The 16688-nt window shown below is 46.4% G+C and overlaps 1 protein-coding gene across 1 annotated transcript in view; it reads left to right on the forward strand.

Moving 5' to 3' along the window:
- Positions 1–284: 284 nt before the first annotated feature.
- LOC144933174 (arginine-glutamic acid dipeptide repeats protein-like) overlaps positions 285–16688 on the forward strand; it is a 49486-nt gene continuing 33082 nt past the window's right edge. Inside the window, 5 exon segments of the mRNA XM_078857792.1 lie at positions 285–602; positions 9705–10851; positions 11522–11650; positions 14284–14354; positions 15697–15802. Of these exon segments, the coding sequence (XP_078713918.1) occupies positions 10599–10851; positions 11522–11650; positions 14284–14354; positions 15697–15802 (559 nt within the window). The 5' untranslated portion in view covers positions 285–602; positions 9705–10598.

Genomic DNA, 16688 nt, shown 5'->3' on the forward strand with positions numbered 1-16688 from the left:
CGGGGCGGGGGGAGGTGGAGGAGTGGGGGGGGGCGTTCGGCGGTGAACGACAGAAGACAGAAGACGTCTTCCGGAAGATGACAAAACAACGCCCCGCCCCCCACTCCCCCTCCAAAAAAACGATCGCGTGCCCTCAAACGCCTGCGCGCCCAACGGACTTCCGCGGCTTCCGGAAGTGGAAGATCCTTTTGGAAGTCGTCTACCGTCTTCCGGAAGTGGAAGATTCTTCCGGAAGACGTCTACCGGCTTCCGGTAGCTCGCCACCGGAAGCTGTGGCTCTGCCGTGGAGGGCAGCAGCAGTCGCCTTTGTTCTCAGGGGCGAGTGGCCGCCGCCGCTGCTGTTGCTGCCGTTTTGCTGCCTTTGCCGCTGCCTCCACCGCCGCTGTTTGGCCGGGGGTCGCTCGGCGATTATCGGCGGCGGGGAGATTTGCGCAGAGATCGGAGGCGGGGGTCGTCACTCGACGGACGGCTGGAGAGGGGGCGGCGGCGGCGGCGGGCGCGTGTTTTGGGCCGAGCCGACGTGCGCGTCGAGACGAGGGGGGTGGTGGGGAGGGAGGAAGGAGGAGGACGACGCGGCCACGGTGGCGGCGACGGAGCCGCCGGTGAGAGATGCATTGTAATGATTGTTTTCTCCTCGTTGTGTTTGGCAGCGTGAGGAAGACGCGGGCGGCCTTTGGGGTGCTGGGTGACCCGTGCCGTGAAACTACTCCGGCGTGGTGGTGGTGATGATGGTGGTGATTTGTTGTTGTTGTGATTGCTGGTGCCGCCGCTGTGGTTTGTTGTCCCTCTTGTTGTTGGATGTTAAGGTGGTCATGATGATGATGGTGGTTACTGGTGGTGGCACGTGTTATTTATAAGGAGCACAGCGTTGGGTGGTGATTACAGTGGTGGTGCTGTTATGAGCAGTGGTGGTGGTTATTGTGGTGATACTCTTGTTATAACAAGTAGTGGTGGTTATTGTTATAACAAGTAGTGGTGGTTATTGTGATGATACTCTTGTTATAACAAGTAGTGGTGGTTACTGTGATGATACTCTTGTTATAACAAGTAGTGGTGGTTACTGTGATGATACTCTTGTTATAACAAGTAGTGGTGGTTACTGTGATGATATTCTTGTTATAACAAGTAGTGGTGGTTATTGTTATAACAAGTAGTGGTGGTTATTGTGACGATACTCTTGTTATAACAAGTAGTGGTGGTTATTGTGACGATACTCTTGTTATAACAAGTAGTGGTGGTTACTGTGATGATACTCTTGTTAGAACAAGTAGTGGTGGTTATTGTAGTCGTACTCTTGTTATAACAAGTAGTGGTGGTTATTGTGATGATACTCTTGTTATAACAAGTAGTGGTGGTTACTGTGGTGATACTCTTGTTAGAACAAGTAGTGGTGGTTACTGTGGTGATACTCTTGTTAGAACAAGTAGTGGTGGTTATTGTAGTGGTAATCTTGTTAGAACAAGTAGTGGTGGTTATTGTAGTGGTAATCTTGGTATAACAAGTAGTGGTGGTTATTGTGGTGGTACTCTTGTTATAACAAGTAGTGGTGGTTATTGTGGTGGTACTCTTGTTATAACAAGTAGTGGTGTTATTGTGATGATACTCTTGTTACTGTGATGATACTCTTGTTATAAGGTGTCGTGGTGGTTATTGTGATGATACTCTTGTTATAACAAGTAGTGGTGGTTACTGTGGCGTTACTGATACAAGGAGCAGTGGTGGTTATTGCGGTGTTGTTTATAAGGAGTACAGTCGTGGTGTTGATGGTTACTCCGGTTGTATTATTATAAGGAGCAGTGGTGTTTACTAGGGTGATACTGTTTTTAGAAGGAGCAGTCGTGGTTGTGATTGCTGTGGTGTCACTTATTATAAGGCACAGTTGCTGGTGACGGTAGTTCCTGTGGTGGAACTTTAATTTTAAGGATCAGTGGTGGTTATTGTGGTGGCACTAATAACGAGGTGGTGATGGTGGTTATTGTGGTGGTACTGTTATCATTGTAAGGATCAGTGGTGGTTATTGTGGTGGTACTGCAATAATGAGTGGTCATGGTGGTTATTGTGGTGGTACTGTCATCATTGTAAGGAACAGTGGTGGTTACGGTGGTGGTACTGCAACAACGAGTTGTGATGGTGGTTATTGTGTTGGTACTGTTATTATTGTAAGAAACAGTGATGGTTACTTTGGTGGTACTAATAACGAGTGGTGATGGTGGTTATTGTGGCGGTACTGTTATTATTGTAAGAAACAGTGATGGTTTCTTTGGTGGTACTAATAACGAGGTGGTGATGGTGGTGATTGTGGTGGTACTGTCATAAGGGGCAGTGCTGGTGGTCACAATGGTGGCACTTATTCATATGGAACAGTGATGGTGGCACTGTTATAAGGTTCAGTGGTGGTGATGATTACTGTGGTGGAACTGTTATAAGGATCGATGTCATGGTGACTGGTGGCATTTATTCATAAGGAACAGTGATGATGATGGTGGTTACTGTGGAAGCACTGTTAATCATATGGAGCAGGGGTGGTTAATGTGATGACACTTTTATAAGGATCAGTGATGGCGATGGTGGTTACTGTGGTGGCATAGTTATAATGATCAGTGGTGGTTTTAGTTACTGTGGTGAAACTGTTAATCATAAGGAGCAGTGTTGGTTCTAGTTACTGTGGTGAAACTGTTAATCATAAGGAGCAGTGTTGGTTGTAGTTACTGTGGTGAAACTGTTAATCATAAGGAGCAGTGTTGGTTGTAGTTACTGTGGTGAAACTGTTAATCATAAGGAGCAGTGCTGGTTGTAGTTACTGTGGTGAAACTGTTAATCATAAGGAGCAGTGTTGGTTGTAGTTACTGTGGTGTCACTGTTAATCATAAGGAGCAGTGTTGGTTGTAGTTACTGTGGTGTCACTGTTAATCATAAGGAGCAGTGTTGGTTGTAGTTACTGTGGTGAAACTATTAATCATAAGGAGCAGTGTTGGTTGTAGTTACTGTGGTGAAACTGTTAATCATAAGGAGCAGTGTTGGTTGTAGTTACTGTGGTGAAACTGTTAATCATAAGGAGCAGTGTTGGTTCTAGTTACTGTGGTGTCACTGTTAATCATAAGGAGCAGTGAGTGGTGTTGGTGGGGAGCCAGCATTGACGAATGCCAGGAAGTGGTGTGCTGCGTCTTGATTTTCTGTGTGTGAGATGAATGTATATGCACGTGTGCATCTCTGTGCTTGTGTGTTTTGAATGCGTGTGCTTCAGTGTGTATCCTTGTAAGGTAGAGTACCGTGTGTTTATACGTGGGATTTTCTTTTGTGATTGTGTGTTTTTTGTCTGTTTATAAATGTGCTTGTGCGTGTATGTGTATTTTTGCATGTATGTGTGTGCCTAGTCTGGCACCAGCCTGTTGGTGTTCGTGTGATATTTTCGTTTGTTTATGTTTACGTGTGTAGTTTTTGTTCTTGATGTGCGTGTAGACTGAGTGAATGTACACTGCTTGTTTGTGTTTCAACGTGTGTGGTTTAGCATATTTGTTTATGTTCTTGTTAATGTGTGTGTGTGTTTATATGTTTACGTGTTTGTATGCATGTGTGAGTGTTATTGTCTGTTTGTGTGTGGTTGTGTTTATGTATAAGCGGTTGTGTCTGTGGTTTTGTGTGCCTACACGTGCTGTGAGCGTTTAGCCTTGTACAGTCCGTTAAAGGGTAAAATCTATCATGTCTTTGTATACATGTGTATTTCTGTGTGTGTACTTTGTATAGGTGTGTAAATCTATATGCCTGTGTGTTTGTTTAAACGTATTGGTATAGCATATAGCATGCACAATGTAAAATTCACATGCGTCTGTATTTAAGTCTTTGTGTATCTGTACTGTTTGTGTTTGGTTATGTTTACACGCCTGTGGTTATTTACGTGAAGTCTGAAATGTGTAGAGTTCTCGTGTTGTTTTAATTGTGTGCGGTATGGATATACTAAGGCGTATACTTAAGTGTGCATATGTGTATAGTATTATACGGTATGATTTGATTGAGGAATATTAACTTTGTATTTGTGTATGCGAGTGAATGTGTTGTTACTGATTGTGTATTTTTGCACTATTTGTGGTGAAAGTGCGTGTGTTTTTGTATTTAAATGGATTACTCACCGGACCACCAGAGTTCGATTCCCGTGCACGGCCAACACCGTTGATGATTATCTGAACCGGTCCCCTGGGTCTTCCCTAGGTCGACTCGACCTCAAATGAGTACCTGGTGAGGTGTGTAAACATCACCACGAGGGAGACGAAGGCGGATGGGCGTGTTGCTCACCACCCACAATATTATACTGTATGTATACACCACACATGCATAAGTGGAGATGCATGGTGGGTGGGTAGTATAGGGCAGTGCGGCAAAAGCAATGGTTGTATTATACCTCTATGGTTCGAACCAACCCGCACAGACCTGTGTGGTGAAGTATGGTCCATTAACCCCCCACCACAACCCGCACGGCGGGGGGAGGCCCGCATCCAGCAGTAAAAGTATGTATACTGAACTATTTTAAAATGTTTTCCAGGTAAGGCCCACTAAGCTATACGGCTCTTTTTTTCAAAAGCACCTTGGCGACAAATGATAGCTCAACGAAGTGGCTTATCGTCATCATCTGGAAATTTAAAGCAGCCAAATAAATACTCTAAACGCGCGTTGCTGATTCTAAATGTGGAAGGAAAAACCAGACGGCCCGGAGAGAAAATCCACGCGACCACAGGGGGAGAGTGACGTGCACACTCCAAATGTACTGCAGGCGGTCAGGGGTTGGGATCGAACCCGCGACCTCCTGTATACCAGGCGAAGTGGTTAACATCTCACCACGTGGCGCCCTGATGGCGGTGGCGAGACGTTATCGTCATCGCCTGGTATGCAGGAGGTTGTTTGTGGGTTCGATCCTGACCCTGACGCCTGAAGACTTGGAGTTTGCAAGTTCTCCCCGTGGTCGCCGTGAATTTTTCTCTGGGACTTTTCCCCTCCACATTTCGAAACGTGCGTTAAGAGTATTTGGCTGCAATGTTATTTCCACGTTATAAGCCACTTCGTTGACCTCTAATTTCAGTGCGCCTTATCTTGTAAGATAAATATAGCTTCTTTTTTAGTTGTACATACATCGGGTTCAGGAAAATGTTGACTTTTAAGGAAACTGAGTGCGGCTTGGGCAAGGCCCGTCGCTGGAAGGATGGCTGGTGGGAGAGAGTAATGATGGAGCGGCATCCAAAGGAGGGATTTAGAGTGGATGGAGCGATGAAATTGGCTCATTTGTATCAACGCTCGATGGATTGTTACATCACCGGATCGTTAGAGACTGCGACTACTTTGGGAGTATTATCCAGCATTGGATGGATAATGGCTGACGATGATAATGATAACTGGTGTATAGTGTATGGCAGGCTTTTAAAGCATGTGTGTGTGTAGAACAGTACTTAAATATCACGTTTATATTATGTACTTGGTGTCTCATTGTGTGTGTGTAGAATATTTTACGTGTTGAATTATGTGTGTACAATACTGTATATTCGTGTGTTTAGTTTGTGTATAGTGTCTGTGTGCGTTTTAAGTGTGTGTGGCTTACGCTGGCATATACAGACTCAGAACCTTTATTTATCCTGGAGAAATACAGTCGATATGTTTATAGTGTGTGTTTGTATAGTATTGTGTAAGCCCAAGTTTATAATGTGTAGTGTCTGCGTGTTTATTCAGTGTAATGCATTGCGTGCGTGTAGCTCATGCATGTTTGTATTGCTGAGTTACTCAGATAACCTCCCACACACACTCTAAGTTATTGGCCAAACATCCCCCAACCATGATGACCCCCCACCCACCCTTTATAAAAAGATACTGTACTTGTTATCCAAATGTCATCTCCACCCCCTCCCATGGTTTCACAAAATATCGGGGGTGCCGCGATAGTGAGATGTTAACTACTACCTCTCCACGTTCGTCTCGTATGTAGGAGGTTTTGTGGATTCGATTTTGACCCTGTATATTTGGAGTTTGCATGTTCTCTCTCTCTCTCCCCGTGGTCGCGTGGATTTTTCTCCGAGTCGTCCAGTTTCCCCCTCATTAAGAATGAATATCACGCATTTTGGAGATTTGGGTGATGTACATTTCCATTCGATAAGCCACTGCGTGGAGCAGCTATCATTTGTGTGGCCAGGACGCTTCTGAAAAGAGCTCAGTGGGCCTCCTTACCTGGTAAAATGTGGGAAAAAAATGTTCACGTTTATTTAATTTCACCAGGGTGGGAACTCAGAGAGACAACTCGAGAGCCTCATTTGACGTGGGTCACCGACATGAAAATCCATCCGAGTACAGTACAGTACTGTACATGATTATTATACATAAGGACGAGGGGGGGGGGCTGTGTTGTTTCCAGAAATTGTGAGCAGCAGAGAAGGTAGCAGTGACCTCTCTTCACGCAGTGATTGTTATTTATTGTCGTGATTCGATGTGGCAAGAATCGATTCTTATTTTGCATTGCGGTTAGAGTAACGGCCTCTAGTGACTGCAGGGGTCACTCGGAACACATTACTTACAATGTGCACGGAATCATGCACGTGTCGTGAGCTTATGGATCGATATTAATTTCTGAATCAAGGCATCCGTACAACAACCAACTGGGTGTTAAAGGGGAGTTAGGGAAACGGGTGGCTGGCAGGGAGCGCTAAGGGAGCAGAAATGGTTCACCGTGGACTTTGTTTGGGCAAATATGCAAACCTGTGGGGATAATACAGTTACTGCGGACATTAGTTGGTCCAGTGCTCCTTAATGCGCGTGTGTGCTGATGCATGCGGCTGTAAATGTGTCAGCTGCACGGGGTGCATTGGTGGGGCGGGGGCCAGCAGGGTGGGGGGGGGGTGTCGAGTTATTCACAGACACAACTACGGCTACAAACCCAGAGACCTGAGTTTGAGTCTCCGCCATGGCTAACATTAATGGGGAATGATATGCGAGGCGATCCTTGGGACCTCGCCTATGTTGACCCGCTGCTGTGTGTATACATGAACATTGGGGAAATAAAGGTGGCCGGGCGTCATGCCAGCAATAGTTTCACGCTAACAACAATCTTTTTAATTCTATGTGATGTTAACGTTTTTAATGCCAGTAATATCGATAATAGCATATAAAATGTGATTTTGATGTTCGTGATGTGAATGTAACCACGCAATGTTGATTGCGTGGTTATGATAGTTTGGTGATGACGATGTTCAGCATGAGAATGTTGGTGGCGATGTTAACATGGTGATTGCATTTTTTTTATACGTAGACGTCGACTGTCGCTGTGATGGTGGTAATGCGCTTTTGACATTCCAATATTGATGTTGTGCCGTTTGTTTTACTGCAAAATGATTGTGGTGATGCCAGGGGATGTCTCTGTCATGTTGATGCTGCGATGCCAGGTTCCACGGAGCATTAACTCTCACAGCGCCGTTATTCCTCCGTATTAACGACGTTGCCTCTGAAACACGACGAAGCCCTCATGTCCTGTTAGGCCATTTTTACGTACGCTGCAAAAATTCAGCCGCATCAATCTTTAGCAATCGCAGCGCTGTGCTCTCAACTCTTTTACTGAAATTACAGCGTTCAAAATAGCAACTGGGTCCCGGGATAAACTGCTGCAGGGCAACACTTTGCCGCATGTGTGCCTGCAACAGTGTCGGTTATAACGGCGTTTCGCCGCTGTGCTACATGCCACTGCGTTTTGCTAACGATGCAGGGTGTGGACAACGTTCACCAGAGCCAGATGCCTGAATTAATGTCATAAGCTTGGCAGGGCTAGGCCCATTAAGCAAGGTTCCAGTTTCAGGTCTTGTTGGGTTTAATTTAATGGGGCTGACAAGACACTCGTTTGTCAGTCCGATGTCTAAAGATTGTTGTCGGAGAGCGCTATCCTCAACTATGCTTTTAAGGACCCGATCAGAAATTGGTTTGTCAGTTTGTTGTCTCATAACATTATCATAGACTGGTCTGTCAGTTTATTGTCTCATGAGCCCACCGGAGACTGGTCTGTCAGTGTGTTGTCTTTAGACCTCTAGTAATATGATCATGATGGAGAGGAATAAAATGAAGATAATCTTTGCTTGTCAAATCATGTTCAGACACGGCACGGCGGATTATGAGTTTAATGAATGAAGACGCACGTAAGCAGCGAGCTGTGTTGTTGAGAAGCTTGGGATAAATAATAAATCAGGGTGACAAGGATGTCAGTGTAAATGAAGAGTCAGGCTTGTCTGGATGTCAGGGGTCAAAACAAGAGTCGAATTGAGGTGACAGGCTTGGCTCGGGCTAATATGATGTCAGCGCTGGGCTGGCACTGCATAGATTATGCGTTCAAGTCTGGGTTTCATCCACCAGTGATTAATAAACCAGCTTCTCAGATGTGCAGTCGATGGTCTAAGCCTGATTACCAATGACTGCACAAAAAACCCATTGAATACAATTTTTCTTTCATTTTAACGGTAAATTTCTAGCTCTGGTTTTCATGGGACAATCACCTCTGTAGCAGCGGCGCTTGTACAATGATAAATTGCCTCGGGTGGATACGAGCCAATTGAAAGGATCTTAGAAGCAGTTCTGTGATATCGCCTACCAAGGGCCATTCTCCAACATAGGGTTATGTTACACTGCTTTCTGTGAGATTTCATAATTGAAATTTTTTCATCTTGCGGAAGAGTGTCAAGAGCGCAGTTGTAAAATAATTGGGGAAATGCCAAAAAAAGGAACGTGTTTGAATGATGGTGGCGCTGGCCTTGGTGAAATGAGATTCACTGGCCCTGAATCAACAGCAATGACCGTGGGATTAGGTGTAGCACAAGGGCAGTGATGCGATGGGTCGTCAGTTACAGGACTGCAATGAAGCGGTGTGCATCTCGGCAACAGTGCATCATTTGGCAGAGTCATCATTAGGTCGTTTAGCACTTTCAAGAGCGGTGTTTGTGGGGACAGTGTGGATTTGGCTACTATGTATGTAATGATTCGGCCCTTCCCCACGTCAGTCGATAAACTCTCTCATTTCCAGGGTTATGATTTGATTCCAGAATAGATTTTTTTTTAGTCTTGTTTCTACTATCTCGTTTGTGCTGGTGTTTTATACGTGTTGTCGCCTTTCTAATTTTCGATGTGTATTGTCTCAGGTCTGTGCCGTTTACCTTGTGTACTGCCTTGTTTAACGCTCTAGTTTAATTGCCACATTAGTAACATCTTTTGAGTCTACTGTATGTCTTGTCTAAAGTCTTTTCTTTGTTCTGTGTTTCTGTATTATCTGAGCTGTACGGTGTCTCGTCTGTACTGCGTTGTCTTTTTCATCTCCGCGTGTTCCGTCTCGTTAATTCAGAAGATTAGCTTAAATTAAACACTGCGCTACAAACCTGGCGACGCAGGTTCAATTCCCGCTCACGGCCAACACCAGTGACGATTATCTGAACCGGTCCTGGGCCTTCCCAAGGTCGACTCAGCCCCAAATGAGTATCTGGTGCAGTGTGTAAACATCGCCACTAGGGAGACAAAGGCAGCCGGGTGTGGTGCTGGCCACCCACCCCCTCGTGTGCCTTGCTGGCCTTTGTAGGTGCTCGCTAATAGCACTTGCTCCTACAGTTTGACGAGGCTATTGGGGGGATCTTTATCTTGTGTGTTTCATTGTTTCGTGTGTAATGACTCATTCTTGATGTTTGTTTTGTGGTTTCTTCTGCTAGGTGGAGTTGTGGATAAATCGGCACACTGACTGACACAAGCGCTCCGACTACACGGCAAAAAGCAACAACGATACCAACAACGACAAGAACTGGGGCCAAGAGCATTCACTTGGGCACACAGGAGCTGACAAATAATATTTACAGAAGGAAACATTGGTGTCGTTGAGCTCATTGTTATGCCATTAAAGTTAACTTGAATTTATACGACCTTACAATCACGTGATTTTTTTTTTAATACAGCTTAAGAAGGATTAAAAAATATTTTAAGATGTATGGCAGTTGAATAACACGGCAGTATTTTAACATTAGTTTTGTAATAAGGCGCTAAATCTGCACGAACAAAGGCTGAAAACAAAAACCACCATTACAAACATCTCCAGCGCCAAGTGTTTTAAGCACTGAGTCGACACCTCACTTGCGACAAACTCTGCACAAATGTGACTCGGAGGCATAACAATCACAAACACATTTAAGCATTTTAGCTCAACGTGAAGACAAACCCTCGATTGCCCTATCGATTTCAAAACTCGATCGAAAAATCATTGTACTTCTGGCTTCTTTTTGGATGCACCGTAGGGCCCGCCGACACATGCGTTTTTGGCCCCGTCTCGGTAAATAATTGCGAGCCATCGAGGAAAAATAGCGGAGGCGGGGAGCGGGGGAGGTGCGCCGGTGAGCCGCCCTCGGTTGACCGTGTGCCTATCGCGGCGCACTAGCGGGCCCTCGGCGCGTGCCGCCGGCGGGGGGGGGCAGCCCCCCTCATCGCCACTGCAGCAACTGCAGCAGCAGCAGCCCCCTCCGGCCGCCGCCTCCTCCTCCTCGTCGGCCTCGTCCGGGGGAAAGAGGGGCGGCTCGGCGACGTTCACGCACCGCCGGCAAGGCTCGTGGACCATCATGGCCTCCTCACGGTCGTCGAGTGACGGGCACGCCCCGCCCGCCACTGCCAACAACGCCACCGCCGTGCATTGTGGGGGGGCCCCGGTGCACTGTGGGGGCGGTAGCGGGCGCAGAAGGCGGAGCTGCACGGTGGACGGCGGTGGGGGTGGCAGTGCTGGGGGCGGGGGGGTGGTGACCGGAGTGAGCGGCGGAGGAGGAGGAGCTGACAGTGACTGCGTGGACGAGGATGAGATGGAGAAGGAGATGGCAGGTGAATGTGTGTTATGTGCTGCTGTGTACAGCATAAGCATTGCTGTGGGTGCTGATTGCCGCACTTGCTGTTGTGTGTGTTATGGTTGTGAGACAGTCTTATCCATTTTGAGTGCGCCGTGGTTTTTTTTGTATTCTGTTTTTGCATTTGGAAATACGTTCAAAAGATAAATGCCAATGTTGAGGCCTCCTAGCCATGAGGGGGCTTCACGAGAGAGTTTGTGTAGTTTTGCTCTTCCTCTTTTGGAGGAATAGAAGATGTACATATCCGCCTGTTTATGTTCTGATGCGGTTGATGGTTACACCAGTTTTCTTATTCATGGTTACTTACACTTTGTCGTGTGCATCACACGTGCAAAATTTTTCACAGATTGTGTGTTACTCCTTACTCTTCTGCTGCCCCCCAGCACCACGGTGGTGAGATGTTATCTCCCTCGCCTGGTATACAGGAGGTCGTGGGTTCGATGCTGACCCTGTAGCCTGCTTTATATTTGGAGTTTGCATGTTGTCCCTGTGGTCATGTGGATTTTTCTCAGTTTTTCCCTCCACATTTATAAACAAGCATTGTGTATGGTGTGTAGTTTTGCGTGTTTGTATGTTGTGCTGTGTGTGTTGTGTTTTTCGTGCTTGTTATTACAGCATTGCGCATCTCGTGTCTCTTCCGGTCTCAGGCCTCCCTGATGAGGGCCGGAAGTCGAAGCCTCGGAAGTCGGCGAAGAGGAAACCTCGATTCCAGAGGAACGACAACGGAGACATCGCCACGTACACGACGGATGACGCCACCATCTACCAGCCTGGAGGTACGGTAACACAAAACCACCTCTACCACAGCACAACAACCACAGCACAACTAACACGGCACATCACCTCCTGACACCACACACACGACAGACAGCACCACTACCTACATGCCTGTGGGTACGAGAGCACACAACAACCACAGCACAACAATCACAATACAGCTACCACACGGTGACAAAAACACAAGAATGACGCCGCAACTGCAACACAACAAAAACAGAACTCGCACAATTCCGCAATCACCACCCGCCAACCACATTGCCGAAACACACAGCAACAACTACACGGCAGCACAAAACAACTAAAACCTCTACCACCACATAAATTACTGACGACGCCGCCATGTATCAGCCTGATGGTATTGACTCCACAAGAACAACAACACATGAACCAAACCAACACCAACTGTACAAATGCTCCAACAACTAAATCAACTTACGTTTGTTAACGCACAAATAACGTAACAAAGATCAGAGAGCACAGAATGGCACGTGGAAGGTGGTTGTTACTACCATGACCACACCTCCATATACACTCTGTCCAATATCCTTTTATTGCTGTCACTGAGAGATTACCGGTGACAACAGAGCTCGCAGTGATAGGTACAGTGACCGTCCTCAAGAGATGAAGTGGGCCAAGTGGAAGCCTCTTTTGGCTGCAGCATGAGCCGATTTGTAGGCCACTTCACCATCTTCAGTAATTGGCATGAAAGGTCTAGATTAGAGATTATGAGTTGGGTGGACACCTCTGTACATCAATCACACATAGCTTTTTAATAACTTAATAATGGTTTCCACGTTTTTTTACAGTTTATAATAAAACAAATACTTCCAAGGAGGTTGTGTGGTCAATCGGATTTGAAACAAAAACATGTATTTATTATTGTGGGGAGACAGGAATAGTAAGGTGTGTTGTCTGCTTATTTGTTGGGCTAACGTTTCGACGATTAACCAACCGATCGCCAACTACTTAGAGCACATCACATTTTTGATGGTAGATCCACATTAAGTGTTCACTGTTAATTCACGGAGGTTAACTCCCGAAGAGATTATCTGTTTTCTAATTCTGAAGTGCATAGTTTCATTGTTATTTAGTGATAGTCTTAAATACATTGTTTTGGGTGTTGAGCAGTGGCGCAGTGGTTTGTGCTATGAGCCCAGCGACCTGAGTTTTATTCCTCGCCATGGCCAAAATCGGTGGCGTATTATATTCTAACCGGTCTTCGGGCCCTCGTGCACTAGTCCGCACTTACCAGCGTTGTGAAGTGTCATCAAACAACCCCCATGACTGATGAACAATGTGGGGGGAGGGCCGCCTTCCAGCAGTGGATTGACAAAGGGAAGTTTATTATTATTATTATTACTTTGTGTTGATAATTGGTATGGGGCCTGCTTTACTTTCGTCCCAAACATAGATGGGATCAGGTCGAGACATGAACATAATCACATCAGCAGAGCACAACAGCCGCAGGTGGTCACCCTTTGATGCCAAATTCAGGCCATCTCATCTAATCTTCCAAGTAGTTGTGAACCAACCCGTTGCTTTACTGCTGATGCCACAGGTGCCTTATCTGTGCGATACGATTTGTTGGTCAACCCTATCACATGGTTTTGACAGATCAATAAAAGACTGATTACAGTGTCCTGTTATCTAAATAACAATAAACGCCTGTATTTGGCACTGTAGTTACGGTTTTCACAGCCTGGAGACCGGAGGACTACCTAACGACCACATGGCAACAAAAAAATTACCATCACACACATGACCACCATTAGACCAACCGCGCAATAACCACAACGGCACAATTGACGCAAGACCACAAGAGACATCACGCGCTGCCAAATTACCTCGGTGGTTTCATGATACTGATACAGTGTGTGAAACTGTAATGGGGAGCAGTAGTGTAGCCGTTAGCGCGCTGCGCTACGAACCCAGCGGCCCAAGTTCGATTCCCGCTCATGGCCAACACCAGTGACGATTATCTGAACCGGTCCTGGGCCTCCCCTAGGTCGACTCAGCCTCAAATTTGTACATGGTGCGATGCGTAAACATCGCCACTGAGGAGACAAATGCGGCAGGGCGTAGTTATTGCCACCCACCCTCCTTCGTGTGCCGTTCCGGCCTTCATAGTTTCTCGCTAACAGCACTTGCCCCAACAATCTGTTATGGCTATACGGGGGATCTTTGATACTGCAATAGCAAATGTAAACAAGAAGAACAGTATTCACAATACCAGAAGTTGTTTCTTGATCCTGCTATTTAACAAACGTGTGTCGTGTGTTTACATGTGTGTGTTTACCTGTGTGCGCGATGGGGAGCAGTCGTGCGGTGGTTAGCGCACTGCGCTACTAACTCGACGACCCGAGTTTTATTCCTGCTAACGACCATTAACAGAGGAGACTACTTGAATTAGTTCTGGGTCTCCCCGAGATCGACTCAGCCTTAAAAGAGTACCTGACGTGGTGTATAAAGATCAGCATTGGGGAGACATAAGTGGCCGTCCATGGTTGTAGCCACACCATCTCCTGGTGTGCTGTGCTGGCCTCCATAGGCTCTCGCGAGCAGCACCTACCACAACAGTGTATGAAGGATGTAAGGGAATCTTTGTTGCTTGCGTGTGCGCATGTTGCAGACTGCGTGTACATAGAGTCGCGACGGCCAGACATCCCCTACTTCATCTGCAGCATCCAGGACTTCAAACTTGTGAGCACTGTACTCAAACCCTCTGCGCTGTGTTATCTTGATTGCGGTGGCTTGGTTGTCAATAAGGCATGTAACGATTATTATCAGTGCAATTTAACACAGTTCAATGCAAATATTGATTACTCTTTTCTCATTCTATTGCCTGCTCGATTTGTTGCTTCGTTTTGTACCATTAGCCTAAAACTAACAAGTCCAAGTGATTTTGTAATCGCTTATTATTTGGCCGATAACATTTTAATATATAGAGGACGACAGAGCTTTGTGGGGCGTGGGATTTTTGGCACCGGCTCACCATCTAACTACTGCCCTTCCCACTCGGCTCTCGTTCCTTCTCGCGTCTCCGAGTCGTTCTCTCTTAGAGCGTAAGCGAATACTGTGTGATGCATTTCAAGTTGAGAGGTTGCTGTCATTATGATTTCCTGCTCAAATGAGCATTGAGGCCGGATGGTCTTCTGTTTATAGCCCTGAGCCCCTTGCTGCAAATTCCAAATTCCTATGGCCGGGGTGAGCCTACCCGTAGAACAATTTCCTGACAAGTTGGTATGATTTTATCAACCCTCCCCGAAGGCATGATTGGTTGAGTCAACCCCGAACAAGTATTTGAACTCGCCCATTCTACCGCCAGGCCACCTGGCCAGATCTGAACATTTCCAATGTAATTTGCACAAATTTGAGTTTGTGAACTTTGTTGTTGAGAAAATATTTTAGTCTGTTAATCGTTACATTCCTCGTGTTAATGGTGTTGATATTGTTAATGGGATCGGTGATGTTAATTTTGTTGTTTATGTCGATGGTGTTGTTGGTCTTCATTGTGTTTGTGTTGATTGTGGGGAGTGGCGGCGCCGTGGTTAGCACACCGAGTTCTATTCCCGGCCACGGCTGACATCAGTGGTGAGTGATATCTGAACCGGTCCTGATCCTCCCCTAGGTTGATTTAGTTTTAGACGAGTACCTGGTGTGATATATGAGCAATCGGCATTGGGGAGAAAAAGTATGGCCAAGTGTGGTACTGGCCTCACCGGTCATTGTGCCAGACTCATCCCAGTCTCAATTATTGCTCGCTAACAGCACTTGCCCCAACAGTCTGTTAAAGGCTGTCTAGGGGGTCTTTGCCTTTGTGACTGTCGATGACATTGTTGATGTTGTCTCGTCTTGATGAAGGCAATTATTCGCATTCAATATTCCCCTTTGCCCCATGCCCTTTTTTCAACAATCCCTCCATCAACAAATCATTGTGGTTAATGTGGGATATGCCATAGTTACGCACTCCCTCGCTAATAGTTCTGCATGACGACAGTGTTTTGTGCAAGGTCTAAGGAATGTGGGGGGTGGGGTTTTGCAGAGCAAGAGGGACCACCTCATGATGAACGTCAAGTGGTACTACCGGCAATCCGAGGTGCCGGACTCAGTCTACCAACTACTAGTCCAAGACCGGCACAATGAGAACGGTATACTCCCATGCACACGTGTGTCATGTGCGTGTGTTTTTGTGCGTCTTTTCTTTTGTCCTGGGGAGCGGCGGCGCAGTGGTTAGTGTGCATGTTGCTAGGAATTTGGCGGCGGACTTTCGATTCGTGGTCACGGTGAAAATCAGCGGTGAGAGATATCTGAAATGATTGTAGGTCGACTTAGCCTTACATTATTGCCTGGCGTGGTGTGTATATACCAACCCTAGAGAGATAAAGGCGGTCGAACGATACCACCGTTTCGTGCCCTGTGCCGACCTTGATCGGTGCTCGCTAACAGCACTTGCCCTGACAGTATGTCGGCTATACTCTGTGGATCTTTGCGTTGTACACTGATCGTGTTTGTGGTGTGCATGTTCGCATGCATATATGGGTGAACACTTGTGTTCACCTTTAAGAATCGGAATCTTTATTTGTCCTGGAGAGATCTGATGAGCTATGAAGCTCTGTTTCACAGATGTCCAGCAGGGGCGAGTCAGAAATTTATAACAACAAACAATACAAAAAACGATCGGAGTTCAAAGAGTAATATCGATAGCTAGCTCGCAGCACTACGAGCCTGAATGCTCAAGTTAAATCCCTTGCCATGATACATCAACAATGGTATCCGATATTTCAATCTGCTCTGGTCATCCACTGGGTCACCTCGGCCTAAACGGGTGCAATGGTGCATCTTCTCGTCACCACAGTCCTTGAGCGCGTAACTCCTCAGTCGATCCCGTGGCCTCCCTATCAGCGAGTCATCGCTTGCCGTTAGCAAACCTTCACCTACCTACCTACTCCAGGTGGTCTCAAAGTGAACCTAGCCTGGTACGGCTGCTGTGGGATTGCCATCAGCACTCTCGAGGGCCATTTGACCACTCTTTCT

This window comes from Lampetra fluviatilis, chromosome 6 (assembly GCF_964198595.1).
Source record: "Lampetra fluviatilis chromosome 6, kcLamFluv1.1, whole genome shotgun sequence".
In the NCBI taxonomy this organism is placed as follows: domain Eukaryota; kingdom Metazoa; phylum Chordata; class Hyperoartia; order Petromyzontiformes; family Petromyzontidae; genus Lampetra; species Lampetra fluviatilis.